The 12,956-nt window shown below is 46.4% G+C and overlaps 1 protein-coding gene across 1 annotated transcript in view; it reads left to right on the top strand.

The window, feature by feature from the left end:
- DAAM1 (dishevelled associated activator of morphogenesis 1) overlaps positions 1-12,956 on the top strand; it is a 184,721-nt gene that overhangs the window by 107,377 nt on the left and 64,388 nt on the right. Inside the window, exon 4 of the mRNA XM_074996291.1 lies at positions 9,496-9,567. Within this exon, the coding sequence (XP_074852392.1) occupies positions 9,496-9,567 (72 nt within the window). The remainder of the gene's footprint in view (positions 1-9,495; positions 9,568-12,956) is intronic.

Raw genomic sequence — 12,956 nt, forward strand, 5'->3', positions numbered from 1 at the left:
GGTGGATGTCTGTTTGGCTGGTGTCTGAGCAGCAAAAATGCTGGCTTGAGTGGTCACTCTGGGATATCCTGCAGAGGCTGAAAGCTTTAAAATAGCAGAATTGTGTCTTCCCTTTCACGTCGCTGGTACGAGCTGTATGCTCCTCGAAGGAGGTGGTCATTTCGAGGTGCAGCTCCTGAATTTCACTGCAGAATGTCCTGGGCAAGCATAAATGCTCCCATAGTTTGTGCCAACTAGGGACTTCTTCTGTTTTAAATGGCCCGTGTAGACATGCCTTTAGTTGCCACACTTTTCTCCTAAAGGCAATGCAACCTTGCTTGGATCCCCCTGGGAGGTGAATAACATTCCTGGACTAAAACAGTAGGTGTTAAATTTCCTGACCATTGTGGAAGCTTCTCCTCTGCAGTGATCATTTCAGTCAGCCAAACTGTTTTTTGGCAGCCAGCAGTTTTAATGTGTAGTTGTGAATGCAGCCAAATACATAACGGAGATTGGCAGCTCTAAGAAACCTGGGATTATTTTGATATACTAGAGCACTGTACTGGTTTTCCAGAAAAGCTTTTTTTTCCCTCTCTGTTCCCCCCCACCCCATATGCATCTGTCACTCAAGACAACTTTTTTTAATTAATTGTAAGGCAGGGTGGTATTGGGCATTCAGAAAAGCTCTATGTAGGGCAGTCTAGCTTAGAGAATCGGCCACTAAACTCACGCTCAAGAGAACTTACCTTTGGCAAGTTGCTTCTCTTTGGGCTTCCATTTCCTTTCCTGCCTTTGGGCTGTCTTGGCTATTTAATTGTAAGATTTTTGGCACGTGGACTGTCTTTTTACCATGTATCTGCATGGCACTGAGCATCTTGTATAGGATCTCTATGCTACTGCAGTACAAATAAGGTGTAATAATCAAATACACTCATCTCTCGTTAAACGAGTACTTTACTTACGAGTGCTCACTAAAACAAGGGACACGCATTCCTTCCTTTGCTAACTAGATATGTGAACATCCCCCACACGCTAGTATGAGCCGTCAGCCCTGCAGACCCAACCTGCAGCAGCCTGAACCCCCTGTTGGCACTATGGATCCAACCTGCTGCAGCCGTAACCCCCAGCATGCCCCGTGGCCCCAACCCACTACAGTCTGAAACCCTGCCGGCCTCACAGACACAACTTGACATGGCCTTAACCCCCCCACCTGCTCCATGGACCCAATCCACCAACAGGTTTTAACCCTCCCTCACACTCATGGCCCCAAGCTGCTCCCAGCCTTTAACCCTGTCCAACCTTCCCCCCGCTCCACCAAACTCAAGGTTCACTTACCTTTCAAAAGCAGTACCACCTGCTGCCACTCCTTTACTGAGTTACGAGCACTTGTAATAGTCTCTGATTCATTCCATGTGTATTAATGGGGAATTTAGTGTTCCTCTTATGAGTTTTTACCTACGAGCAGAAAGTTGGGAACCGATTGTGGTCTGATAGTGAGGGATGAGTGTATATGAATGCTGCATTTAATGGAGAGGCAGAACAGCGCACAAGCCTTGTATTTAACTGATGCAGTGCTGCTTGATAAATGGCATTTTTTACAGCAATCCTATGATTTTTTTCCAAAGCATTGTTTGAGGATTGCCCTTTGTGTTGTGCTTACACAGCTCAATCAGATAGTAGAGCCTTGTGCTTTACAAGCCCTACTATTGTAGGTGCTTTGTAAAATTAGATTAGACTGTGTAGTTGACTTCTAGTTTCATATCCCCTCATGTTGCAAATGCCGCTAAAAGATTGTTGTTTCTTTCTCAGCCTTATTGATATGTGACCAAGCAGTCCTGTTTTGCATGAAGACTGATTAGTTTCTTGCACGTTGCTGGGGACTGTTTTAAAAAGTTGATTTAAGCAATGTGTACCCACTCTCTCTTGCTGGATATAAATATGCATGTCTTGAATAGAGCAGTGATACAGAATTTAGCATATCTGAGCTTCAAGCTGCTAAGATTAGCTACTGAAATGGCATAAATATCCATGACTTTACAGCCATCCATCCAAAAGCAGGCTCTGTGAAGCACCACAGGTCACTTGAGGTTCATTAGGTTTTGCACTAGGCTTTGCCTGAGACTTTTTTTGCTTTTATTCTGATTTACCAAAAAGTCCCCAATCTGTTATTCCCTAATGGGTATACAGTGTGAGGCAGGAAGGGGATTCAAGCACTGAATGAAAACTCCCTTGGTATTGTAGATGAGAAGGTAGGAAAACACTACAACTAAAGCAATGGAGGGGAGGGCCCAAGTAAGGTTTCCTCCGCCAGAAACGTGGCTTTCTCATAAGCTTCCTGATGTCTAAGGAGCTGGGGCTTGCAGGCAGATTTGTCAATGGCAAGATTTCCCCAGGGCAGGGATTTAGCTAATGCAGCCACTGAGTAGAGAATTCAACTTGACCTCATTACCACCAAGGCAGCTCCATCAACTCTCCTAGGAGGGAGCGGTGAGGGCAAACAAACTCAGTGAGCATGTCCCAGTGGAGACACTCACTTGCAGGTACACTCCACAGTCCAGCTGGGGACTGGGGTTTATCTTCCCAACTCCTCCTGAAACGGAAACTGTCCAGGGCCTGCCTTCAGAGGTGGCGGATCCCAGAGCTCTGGCTTCCAGTGATGTCTGTGTTCACCTGTTCAGCAGGCTGAGTTACACCCAACACGGGCATGCCCTGGCTGTTCTTGTCCCTCAGACCTCAGGTCACTGGAGAAGGCAATACAGCTGTGAGGGAATAAATATATAACCCAAGCCCAGCCATGCTCTGGCCTTCGCCTTGCAAAGACACTGAAGGATAAGGACGCAGATTTGCGGAAGCATTTGAACTCTTCATTTGTATCTCAGTCGTAGGTGTGTGAGGGTGTTTGTCTGGGCTGTTGATTCTAAATCAGGGATTCCCAACCTATAGGTTGGGACCCAAACATGGGTCATGATTAAATTTAAGGGTTGCCAGCAACTCAGAGCTATATCGTTCCTGCTACAGATCCAGACTAACACGGCTACCCCTCTGATACTTGACACCATGCAAGGCACTGCATTTAGCGGCATGGAGTGGAAATCTATCAACCTCACAAGGAAGCTTGCACAAACTCAGACATCATCTTTCTCTCCACATGCAAACGACAAAAGCAGCTTCCCCTCCCTTGGTGTTCACACCTCCAGATCAACTGCTGGTAGTAAGCCTCACCCTTCCTGACTGAGCTAACCTTGTTATCCCCAGCCTTGCTCTGGCTTATTTATACCTGGCCCTGCAGATTTCCATGACCAGCATCTGATGAAGTGAGTCTGCGCTCACGAAAGCTCATGCTCAAAACTTTTCTGTTAGTCTGTAAGGTGCCATAGGACCCTTCGTTGCTGTTGCAGATCCAGACTAACATGGCTACCCCCCCCCAATACTTCAGAGCTACATGTGGCCCTTAAAGAAGCCATTTGCAGCTCCTTAACACTGCCACATTCAGCAGCTCTCTATCAATAGAGAAGCAATCATGCATTACAAAGACAGCTGCTCCATGTTTTGGTATTCATAGCCACCCGAGGGGAGCCACTTAACAGACTCCTGCAGTAAGTAATTTTTGCCCTCTCCTCTTCTCTTCCCCTCTTTGTCCCCGCTTTCTGTTCTGTGTAGCTGATCTGACCGTTTCCATTTTTTGTTTGGATCTCCCTGCAGCCCCTCCAGCCTCAGAGTGTGGGATTTAAGCTGGGAGGGGCATTGGGGTGGAGCAGTTTAGGGATGATGGTCTTTCCCCCACCACAACTCAGATCAACTATAATAATAAACTATAATGAACAGTGTTGTTACGATGTTGTTGTTAATGTATTTCCCTTTTTCTGTGAAATAACCACTGTGAATATATAAACATGAGGGGGCACCATTTTATATTCTTGCCTCAGGTGCAAAATTCGCTAGTTATGGCCCTGCTTCTCCCCCCCCACCCACCCCACATTTTTGAATTGCCTTGGGTCACCAGGACTTCCTGAATTGTCAAAATGGGTCTCCATCTGGAACAGGTTGGGAACCGCTCTTCTAAATCCAATCCAGTTAAATGACTTTAAGCCATAGAAGGCAGTGGGCGTTTTCTAGAGTTAATGATTGGGTGGGAAGAGTTGATGGCTTGCGCAGAAATTTGCCTGGGCTCCTTTTATAAGGGAGAGGCTGCTGCAGTTCTGCTCAGGAAGCAGTTTTTATTGTTGTGGGAGCATCTCTGGCCAATGGCCTTGAAAGTTCTGAGAGCTAAATTGCTAGGCAAAAACCAGGACTAGTTCTGGAATTCATTGACAGCTGGAAGCTGATCCAATAGCTTCAAGAATCAGAACTGCAATTGGTTTGCATTGTTACTGGCCATTATATTGCTTTGTGCGCTTGAATGGAGGACAAAGACTTACCCTTGTCATCAGCACCAGCTTCACATTGGATCTCAACTTGGGGAAGCATAGCCAGAGGTGATAGCTTAAAAAACATAGCCCTGCTCCATCTGCGATTGGTACGATGAATGGATTGTTGTCACGTTTTGTCATTGCTGAGATCAGCTGGAGAGGTTTTGCCAATGTGTGTAAAACTTTAGTGGGGCTGGAGAAGTTGGCGGCTAGAGATGGAGAACTCTGCACTCTGACATTTTCCCTCCTTCTGGTTCTGACCATTTTTATTCTTTCAATTATAATATAATTGGAGTTGACACTTCTTGCAGTATTTGATGCATTTCTTAAAGCAACAGCTCCTGGAGTCAAGTGATCTACAGAAACATCTGTTTTATTATTTTTAATTGTCTTTTAATCTGCATGACTACAGAGAAGAACCTGAAAAGGCTCAAGAACCAAAGGGCAAGTTTAAAAAAAAAAACTTAGTTGTTAATATGAGGAGAGTAGAAACTGGTTGCATTTCGGGGCAGTAGCTTTGGGGGTCTTTGAGACATCCAAATTCATGAGCGCCTGTGTGTTGGTTAGCTAATAGCTCCGTTATATTTGGAGCCTTCAACCTGTGTGTCTGCTGAAAGAGAGGACATATTCTCTCTGTTCCAGGATAAGCGTAATTTCCAAGGTCTGAATTCAAGTTATGAACTTAGTAGTCTTGCCACTCTTTGAAATGCTGAGATTTTGCTACTCAGAGGAAGAGTTAACTAAAATGCAGGGACAGTTTCTGGGAGCTAGGGTCAAAAGTAGGCCTTGTCTAAAAAATTATGTGAAAACCTTTTTTTCCCCATTAAAAACTGAGTGATGCATCTTTTTACCCAAAGTGTTTAGGAACAGAAAAAATATTTTTGTTAAACAAACTGAACTGAGGCTACGTCTGCACTATCCCAGAAGATAACCGTCTTAGGGTCAATCTTCTGGGGTTTGATTTTGGGTGTCTAGTATATATGTGTGAAATCAACTTCTCAGGCGTTGCAATCGATCCTTGTACTCTTCGCGAGACATGAGGAGTAAGGGACCTGTCAACTTTCCCCCGGTAGGGACGGCCAAGTTAGCTGAGGGCAGATATGTGATTTGTAGCTATGCAATTGCTGTAGTGAGAATTGCATAGCTTTGGTTGACTCACTGCCTAACGTAGACTCACTTGCATATCTATGGTTGACTCACTTTGCCTAACATAGCCTGAAACTGGCGCTTTGGTTTTTGACTTCTCCTGGAAAGTTGTGAGCTTGCGGAGGAAATGGTGAGATGCAGAAATGTTCCAAGCAGCTGTACTCAGAGCCCTGAAGTCAGTGAGGTAGCGAAATGATTCTTACATGAGAACAACCCAAGATGTCCAGATGCTGCTGGGCCTTGAAAAACTTGTCAGATGATCTCTTGAGTTGGTAAACCCACTCTCCTTAGTTGGCCAATGTTCCATAGAAAGTGTGGTTGATTCATTGCTAACAAAACAGGAACAGCAGTTGTTCTGAAGAGGCTGCAGCTACCTCACCTCTCCAATAGTTCAGGGGCTTTTAAGCCAAAAATCAGATCTGGAGGGTTTGTGCTGATTTTTGACAGGGAAAGGGAATTCCACCAGGATCAGCATGTTGACCAAGATGGTGAAATGTATCTGATGCAGGTGTTAATTATTAACAATTGTAGAATATTTAGCAAGTTAGTTTATAAAATGCTGAAGTCCATGGAGCTGAGAGACCAATAGTTATTTTTCATGTTGCAGAAATCCTTAAAAGAGAGGCTGTAGCTCAGATAAAATTATGGGCTTGAAAGAAGACTAACTGGATGAAATTATACAGCCTTTGTATTATGCAGAAGGTCCAACTAGAATAATCACAGTGGTCCTTTTCTGCCTTAAACTCAATGAGTTCGTCAAGCTGCTGAAGTGGGTCTTACCCAGGAAAGCTCAGTACCTCATATTTAAAGAATTAGTCTTTAAGATGCTAGAGGACTTCTTGTTTGCTTTCCAGTGAGCCAGTGAATGCAAACTTTGGTTGTCTATCCCTTGCTTTTCAAAGCTCGGCATAAACAGCAAGTCAATTTTTTAAAAAATGTTCTATGTGACTTTTGTCTTTGTATTTAGATGTAACCTTGCCAGGGAGAGTTATACACAGTGTAATTGTTCTTCTGTGGATTCTAATACAGATTCTTGGCTGTGAGCCATTAGCACAAGCTAACGGTTTTCTCTGGGACTGACCTAATTTTACCGTTGGATCGTTCGGTAATTTTCATTGCTGGTGTGAGGCAGCTGGTGCTCCCTTCCCTCCCAGGGGAGATGGGGAAATGACCGTGAATTCACCAGCCTTGTAAGTGAGAGAAACAGATTCATTTGCAGAACTGGCTTTCTTTCAAGGTAGTCTGGTATTTCTGATGCACCAGCAGCAGATTTGCTGTGTGCTGTGTTTCTGTAGAGAAACTTGCAATTAAAGCTTGTGTCCACCTGCTCAGGTCAAGGGTCATTTCAGCTGGTGAGAACTTTTAATTCGTGTCCCTGTGTGATCCTAGAACTGAGGTTTGGACAGATAATTTGTGCGCCTTCCCTGCCTTCACTCCTCTATCCCTCCCCCAAAAAATCTCTCACTAAACAATGTTCACACTATTACTGCCTCTCATTCCTGTTATCAGTGCAGTTCTCAAGGCTAGGGTTAGAAGTGAATCAGGGTTTCTGTTACAAGTCCTATTTCTTGGGTCAAAATAGCTCAGCTAGGAAAATTTGATTTTTTTTTTTTTTAATTGGCTTTTTTAAAAAAATTATGTAGCATCCAGATTTAAACATTGGAGCAAAAATAGTAATTTTGTCCATTTCAATCTGGCTACGTCAAACTGCCTATAGATTTGAACATTCGTTCCATTTGTGGGAGGGGAGGGGAGGAAAACGTTTCTGAAGCCAGCCACAAATGTTACCATTGCATCCCCACATCAGCAAGCAGAATATCCACGTATGTGCAAGGACGGATGTGTCTGGACTGCGTGAGGATTTGGTAGTAGGACAGTGCTAGACTTTGTCCCCGCCTAGCGGAAGACCCACATAAGAGGGTAATAGTTATACTGCAGCTGCCACCAACATGGGTTACTGCAGTGGTATCCAAAACTGACTGACACGATCACCATATGTCCTCTGCTACCAGGCGCCGCCACCCCTTACAACTTTTCCTCCTCCTGCCTGCAGCCAGGCATCTTACCCCTCACCCACAGTGACTCCCTGGAGCCTCCCAAGCCCCAGAGAGCCAAGCCGCACTGCTCAATGCCGCCTGAGCCTTCCCATGGCCGGGGTGAGCCGCCAGAGGAGCTACCTCTGCCACCATGGTTGTTCCAACATCCGCCCCACTGCTGGTGCAGAGGAGGGGAGGGCGCTCCACGTGTGCGGCTCTAAGGAGCCACATTTGCCACATCACGCTGTCCAGTTCCCCACATGTGGTGAACAAACTGCGTATTGGACGCTGTAGGATGAGTCCTGTAGCACAAATGGAATAGACTTGGAATGTGAGAAGTCTTGGGTTCAAATCCCTGCTGGCAGCCAACATGTGATTAATTACATGGGGATGGGCCTTATGTACCTAGTAGTAACTGAGTGAAGCAGGGTGAGTCAATCAAACTTTATGGCGCTACAGCGTGAATTGCTTTTGTAAGTTTTAGCCACTGCCTAACGGTGGTGCAACATGAGTTGTGGTGTTCAGAGCAATGCTGTAACTGTTTCCAGGAGGATATGTGCTCACTTCCTAACCGTGATTCCTGCTGCGATAACCCTGCTATTGTAAGTAACAGTTGCCGAGGAATCTGGCGCGTCACAAATACGGTAATAACCGGTGGTTGTTCTAGTGGTGTCCCTATGGCTGCACTTCAGGTGCACATGCATATCTTGAGCCCTTGAGCAGAGAAACTCTTAGCAATGTCTGTCAGGCCTGTGCCACCTTATACCATATAACTTTCTATAACAGAAGGTTATCCAGATTGTTGCTTCACATTGCATCAAGAATGAAAAATGAACTTTCACATGCAGGGCGAGTATTTTGCAGGTCTCAAAAGCAAAAACAATCCTGGAAGTGTGTGTCACTGAGAAACGGCGTAAGAGCCTGTTGTTGAACCTGCAAACAGCTTTATTTTCCTGCCTTGCATGCTTGCTTGCTATGCCATGCCGTCAGTGTAAATGTGATCTCTTCAAAATGACTCACTTAGACGCAGGAGAGCCTGGAAAGCTGTCTAGTGTGTTCCACCCAGCATGTCATAATCGCCAACTGAAAGCTGGGCTCTCAGTTATTCAGCGGCGCTCAATGGTTTTCAGCATCTTAGAGGATGAACGAAAACGCAGGGGTCAGCAGTTGTTTAAACAAGGGTGTTACGAGCCTTTTTCTACACACTCATTACTTCTAACTAAGTCTGGGCTGCCCTGTACACCGTCCCTGCTGCCTGTCTGAGGATGACAACTTGCAACTGGTGGAGTAGGGTGTGAAAAAAGATGAGCGCTCTTCAGAGTGTAGTTTGAAATGTTGTTACCTCTCATACCTGTTGAGAAATTGTACTCCCTGCCACCTCCAAGGGTCAAAGAGTGTTGAAGTGCCTAATGGCCTATTCTGCATTTTGGTAACTCATAGCTACCTCCTAAAAGAGCGAAATATAGTTTTATATCAGATGTTTACTCTGTCGGTCATAGGAGAATATATCAAAAGTAGCCTCACTGCACACAAGCTACACAGATGAAAGCTTTCAGCTGAGGAAATTAAGTGGCAGTACTGAGATCTGGGTTGAGTCTGAAAGTTGTTCTCGAAGGACCTTGGAACTGGAAGATTACCCCAGTTAAATCAGGAAATGTTTAGCTAAGACATTGTAAGACAGGTTGCATTTTTGTCCCATAGAGCTTGCGCTTTAAAACACCCCCAATAGACCTGGCTCAGCATGCAGGCCAGCTCATAGGCTTTGAAGGCCAAAAGACCATCAAGCTCATCTAGTCTGATCTAAGTCAAACTTGGATTACAATGGAATTACTGTGTGCTGCATGTTCCGTCTTCACACATAACTGTAGTAGAAAGAGGCAGAAAGTAAACCTTGTTTTTTCTAATGAGTTTCTTATTGTTTTCAGGACCAGGAAGAAAATAAAGGAGCCACCAGCTGGCCTGAGTTTTACATTGATCAGCTCAATTCAATGGCTGCCGTAAGTATTATAACAATTAATCACCATCCTCTTTTATAACCACCCTTAACTCATTTGAAGATTATCAGGTCTCCTCTCAGTCGTCTTTTGCCAGAGCTAAATATGTCCAGTTTTTTAGCCAGTCGTCATAGAGGTGGTTTTCTAAATCCCTTATTTATATTGCTTTCATCTGGAGACTCTCTCCAGTGTATTCACATCATCTGCAGCACCGAGGATTAGATGCAGGACCCGTGCTGAAACCTCGGCACTGCCAAGTAGAGAGGGACATTTCACTCCCATCTCTTCCCTATGATGCTCCCCAGGGATGATGTTAGCCTTTTTTTTTTGGCAACTGCCTCATGTTGTCTCCTCTCCAATTTGTGATCTTATCGAACCCCCAGATCCTTTTTGGAGGTACAACTACTGAGCCAATGGTTCCCATTCTTTAGTTGCCGTCCTATCAGGCTGAGCTGTGAATCTGCTACAGTTACCAGACTGAAGAGGAACAATGTTTCCATGTAGTTCTGCTGCATTTTTCAAAGGAAACGGTGAATTCCAGTAGGAGCTGGATGCCTGACTCCTTTTATTTTCCTGTGACGATTCCAGCCCCAACGTCTCTTTGGTATCTACTTTTTGCAACAAATCTGGACGCCCTGCTAACCTTGTTACTGACACCTCCTGTGTTTGGCACTGTGGGGTTCTTGGTATGTGAATCCTGGATACTAGAATGGGTGGAAACGTTTTTCCAAGGCTAGGGACTTTGCATTGTGATACAACTGAGGATTCTGGGCATTGACCATCACTGCATCTCCCTGATAGGCAGTCAGGCAGCTGTCTGGACACAAATATTATAGTTACAGTCACTTTGTGTGGCACTGTGCAAGGCTCACATGCAGACCTGATCCTTGCTGGCAGTACTTACAAAGTGAAATGCACAGGTCAAGCAAGAACACTTTGGGACATTTGAGTGCAGCTTTTCAAACCACAGTTGAATAGCATTTTAAAGTCTCTTGCCTGCTTTTCCTCTCTCCTCAAGCACATCCTGTGCCCTTAATTGCTGCTATACAGTGGTAGGCAGTTAGACTATCCAGAGAGGCCACACTTAATGGCACACTGCATAGTAAATCACTTCACCTGGCAATCAGCATGAAGCAAAGATCTTAAAGAACTCACAATAATTAGTAGTCAAGTGCTGATCTGACACCCTTTGAAATCCGCGTGTCTTCATGTGGTAGCTCTTGCTGCATGACAGTGAAGGTTCTAGTTAACTTCACATCCAAATATCCATTATAATCTTGGTGTGTTTCATGCTCAAAAACTTTGGTTTGTTTTTTTTAGCTGAAACTCCCTGGCGTCAGCTCAGAGGCAATATGTTTCCTTCTGGTCAGTTGCTGTGTAGTTATGGGAGTGTTTATAAGATCAGCCTCAGCTCCAGTAACTCGGCATTTAATGACAGTCATCAGATTTGGTATGGAGCCAAGGGACAAGCACTCAGTACCTCAGCAATCCCATGGGTACCGAGAGGTTTGGGGGACAACAGGCTAGCCCCGGCTGGAGATGTTGGAGAGGCAGGGAAACAGTTGGGCTGGGGGAGGCGAACAGAAATTTGGGGTGAAGTTTGGGAAAACCTTTGTGCGTTGGCTGGGAGAAGGGGGTGAGCTGCCAGGGCTGGGAATAGCCGTGTGTAGGAGCTGAGTGTTTCTGATCAAAGCTTGTCAGCATGCCGGCAGCTCTGCAGCGCCTTTGATCTCCTGGCAGTGCGGGCGCGTCATTAAAGGGGCACGCCTGAAGAAAGGGGTGAGCGTCACTTTTGCTTTTATTGGCATCTCCGAGCCCTGAATTTGTCTTGCCCTCTTTGGCTTCACCTCTGCTCTGTTGTCCCAGCCGTCAGGCAAGCCTCCCAGGCAGCTTTCCCAAAGAGCCGCTAGCTACCCTAAGGGACTGTAGGCAGAGACGTGTGTCCAGAGACCATCACAGCGAGGTCCCGATCCTGCCATTACGCAACCTAAGTGCTCCTGTGCCAGGCAAGGAGGACCACTGGCTTCCACGGGGCAGCACAGAGGGAAATGTTTACCCCCTGGAAGGGTGGTAGAGCTGGGTCTGTCAGGGTTACAGTGGGGAAGTTTCTGAAGCAACAGCCTATGCGGGTGCCCCCAGCTGCTCGAGCAGCTGCAAAGGAACAGCACCATGTATGTGAGCTGCTTGGGCAGCGTATTTGTTTCTAGTTTGCTGTCACAGTGCTGACAACGGGCCCTTGATCAAGGAGAAGAGACGCAGTGCCTGTACCGACCCTGCTTTCTGGGCAGTCAGTGTCTTACTGAGTTACTCCAGCAGGAGGCCAGGCCTGGTAAAGCCAGCGGTAGTTCATCCATCCCATAAAAATACCCACTGGCTAAGGGTGGGGTGCATGCCTGTCTCCCCCACAGGCTGCGCAGCTGGGCTTGTGTGGGGAGCCTGTGCACCTGCCAGGGCTGTCACGTGACTCTTCCTTGGATCCTGCGCAGTCACGGGGGTCCGAGCCCACTCAATCAGTGCGAGTGTGAATCTTCCTCTAAAGCAAAGGGCCGCTATGCCACGCGGTGCCCCTGTGCTCCGCTGCCCTTCTGTGCAGGGATATGGAGGGGCTCGTGCGTGCTCCCTCGGAGTCTGGATTTAAGCTGCTAAGTGCTTGAGGAATTAGACGACTCCTAGCCGTGCCCAGGCAGCCTGGTGCCTGTTCCATGGAAATGGAGATCATTGGGGTGTGTTTGCTACAAGACACTAATCAGATTGCGTTTTCTTTTCTGCCTCTTGGAAACGGGCTGGCTCCCAAGGAGCAGCCTGTACTGAGTACTTCAGCTTTTTGCATGTCGCCTGTTACTAGGTTGCCTTCCCCTTTCTGTAAGGCTTGCACGCTTCCCCTGACCTCCTGCTTGTGGCTTACATACCCTTCTAGTTGTTCTTCGCATCCCTTTGCTAGCTGCTATAGCAGTTGTGCTTTGGCCTTTCTGGTTGCACCCCGGCATGAGGTCAGGCTACCTCTGCATGTGCTCATCCTTGTCAGCTAGTTAAAGTCTACGCCGCTTTCCATGCATGAAGGCGCACGTGAAAAAGTGTAGCATCGGTGTCAACGCTTGGGAGAACCTTGCCCAGGACCGTCCCCAGTGGAGAAGTGTAAATCCATGGGGGTGGTGCAGTTTGAGAGGTCCCACCGCAGCGCAGATGTAGAGAGGCAGAACAGTCAAAAACTGTCCCGTGCCCCTCCAACAGCTACCAACACCTGCCCCTTCTGTGATAAGCTCTGCGGCTCCAGCAACGGACTGGTCGGCCATCAAGGGACTCACAAATAGGAGGGTGACATGAAGATGTCCGATGCGTTATCAAGTGACTGCCATGAAAAAAGAGTCCCGTGGATCTAAAGCTCCAGCTTT

This window comes from Carettochelys insculpta, chromosome 6 (assembly GCF_033958435.1).
Source record: "Carettochelys insculpta isolate YL-2023 chromosome 6, ASM3395843v1, whole genome shotgun sequence".
Classification (NCBI taxonomy): domain Eukaryota; kingdom Metazoa; phylum Chordata; order Testudines; family Carettochelyidae; genus Carettochelys; species Carettochelys insculpta.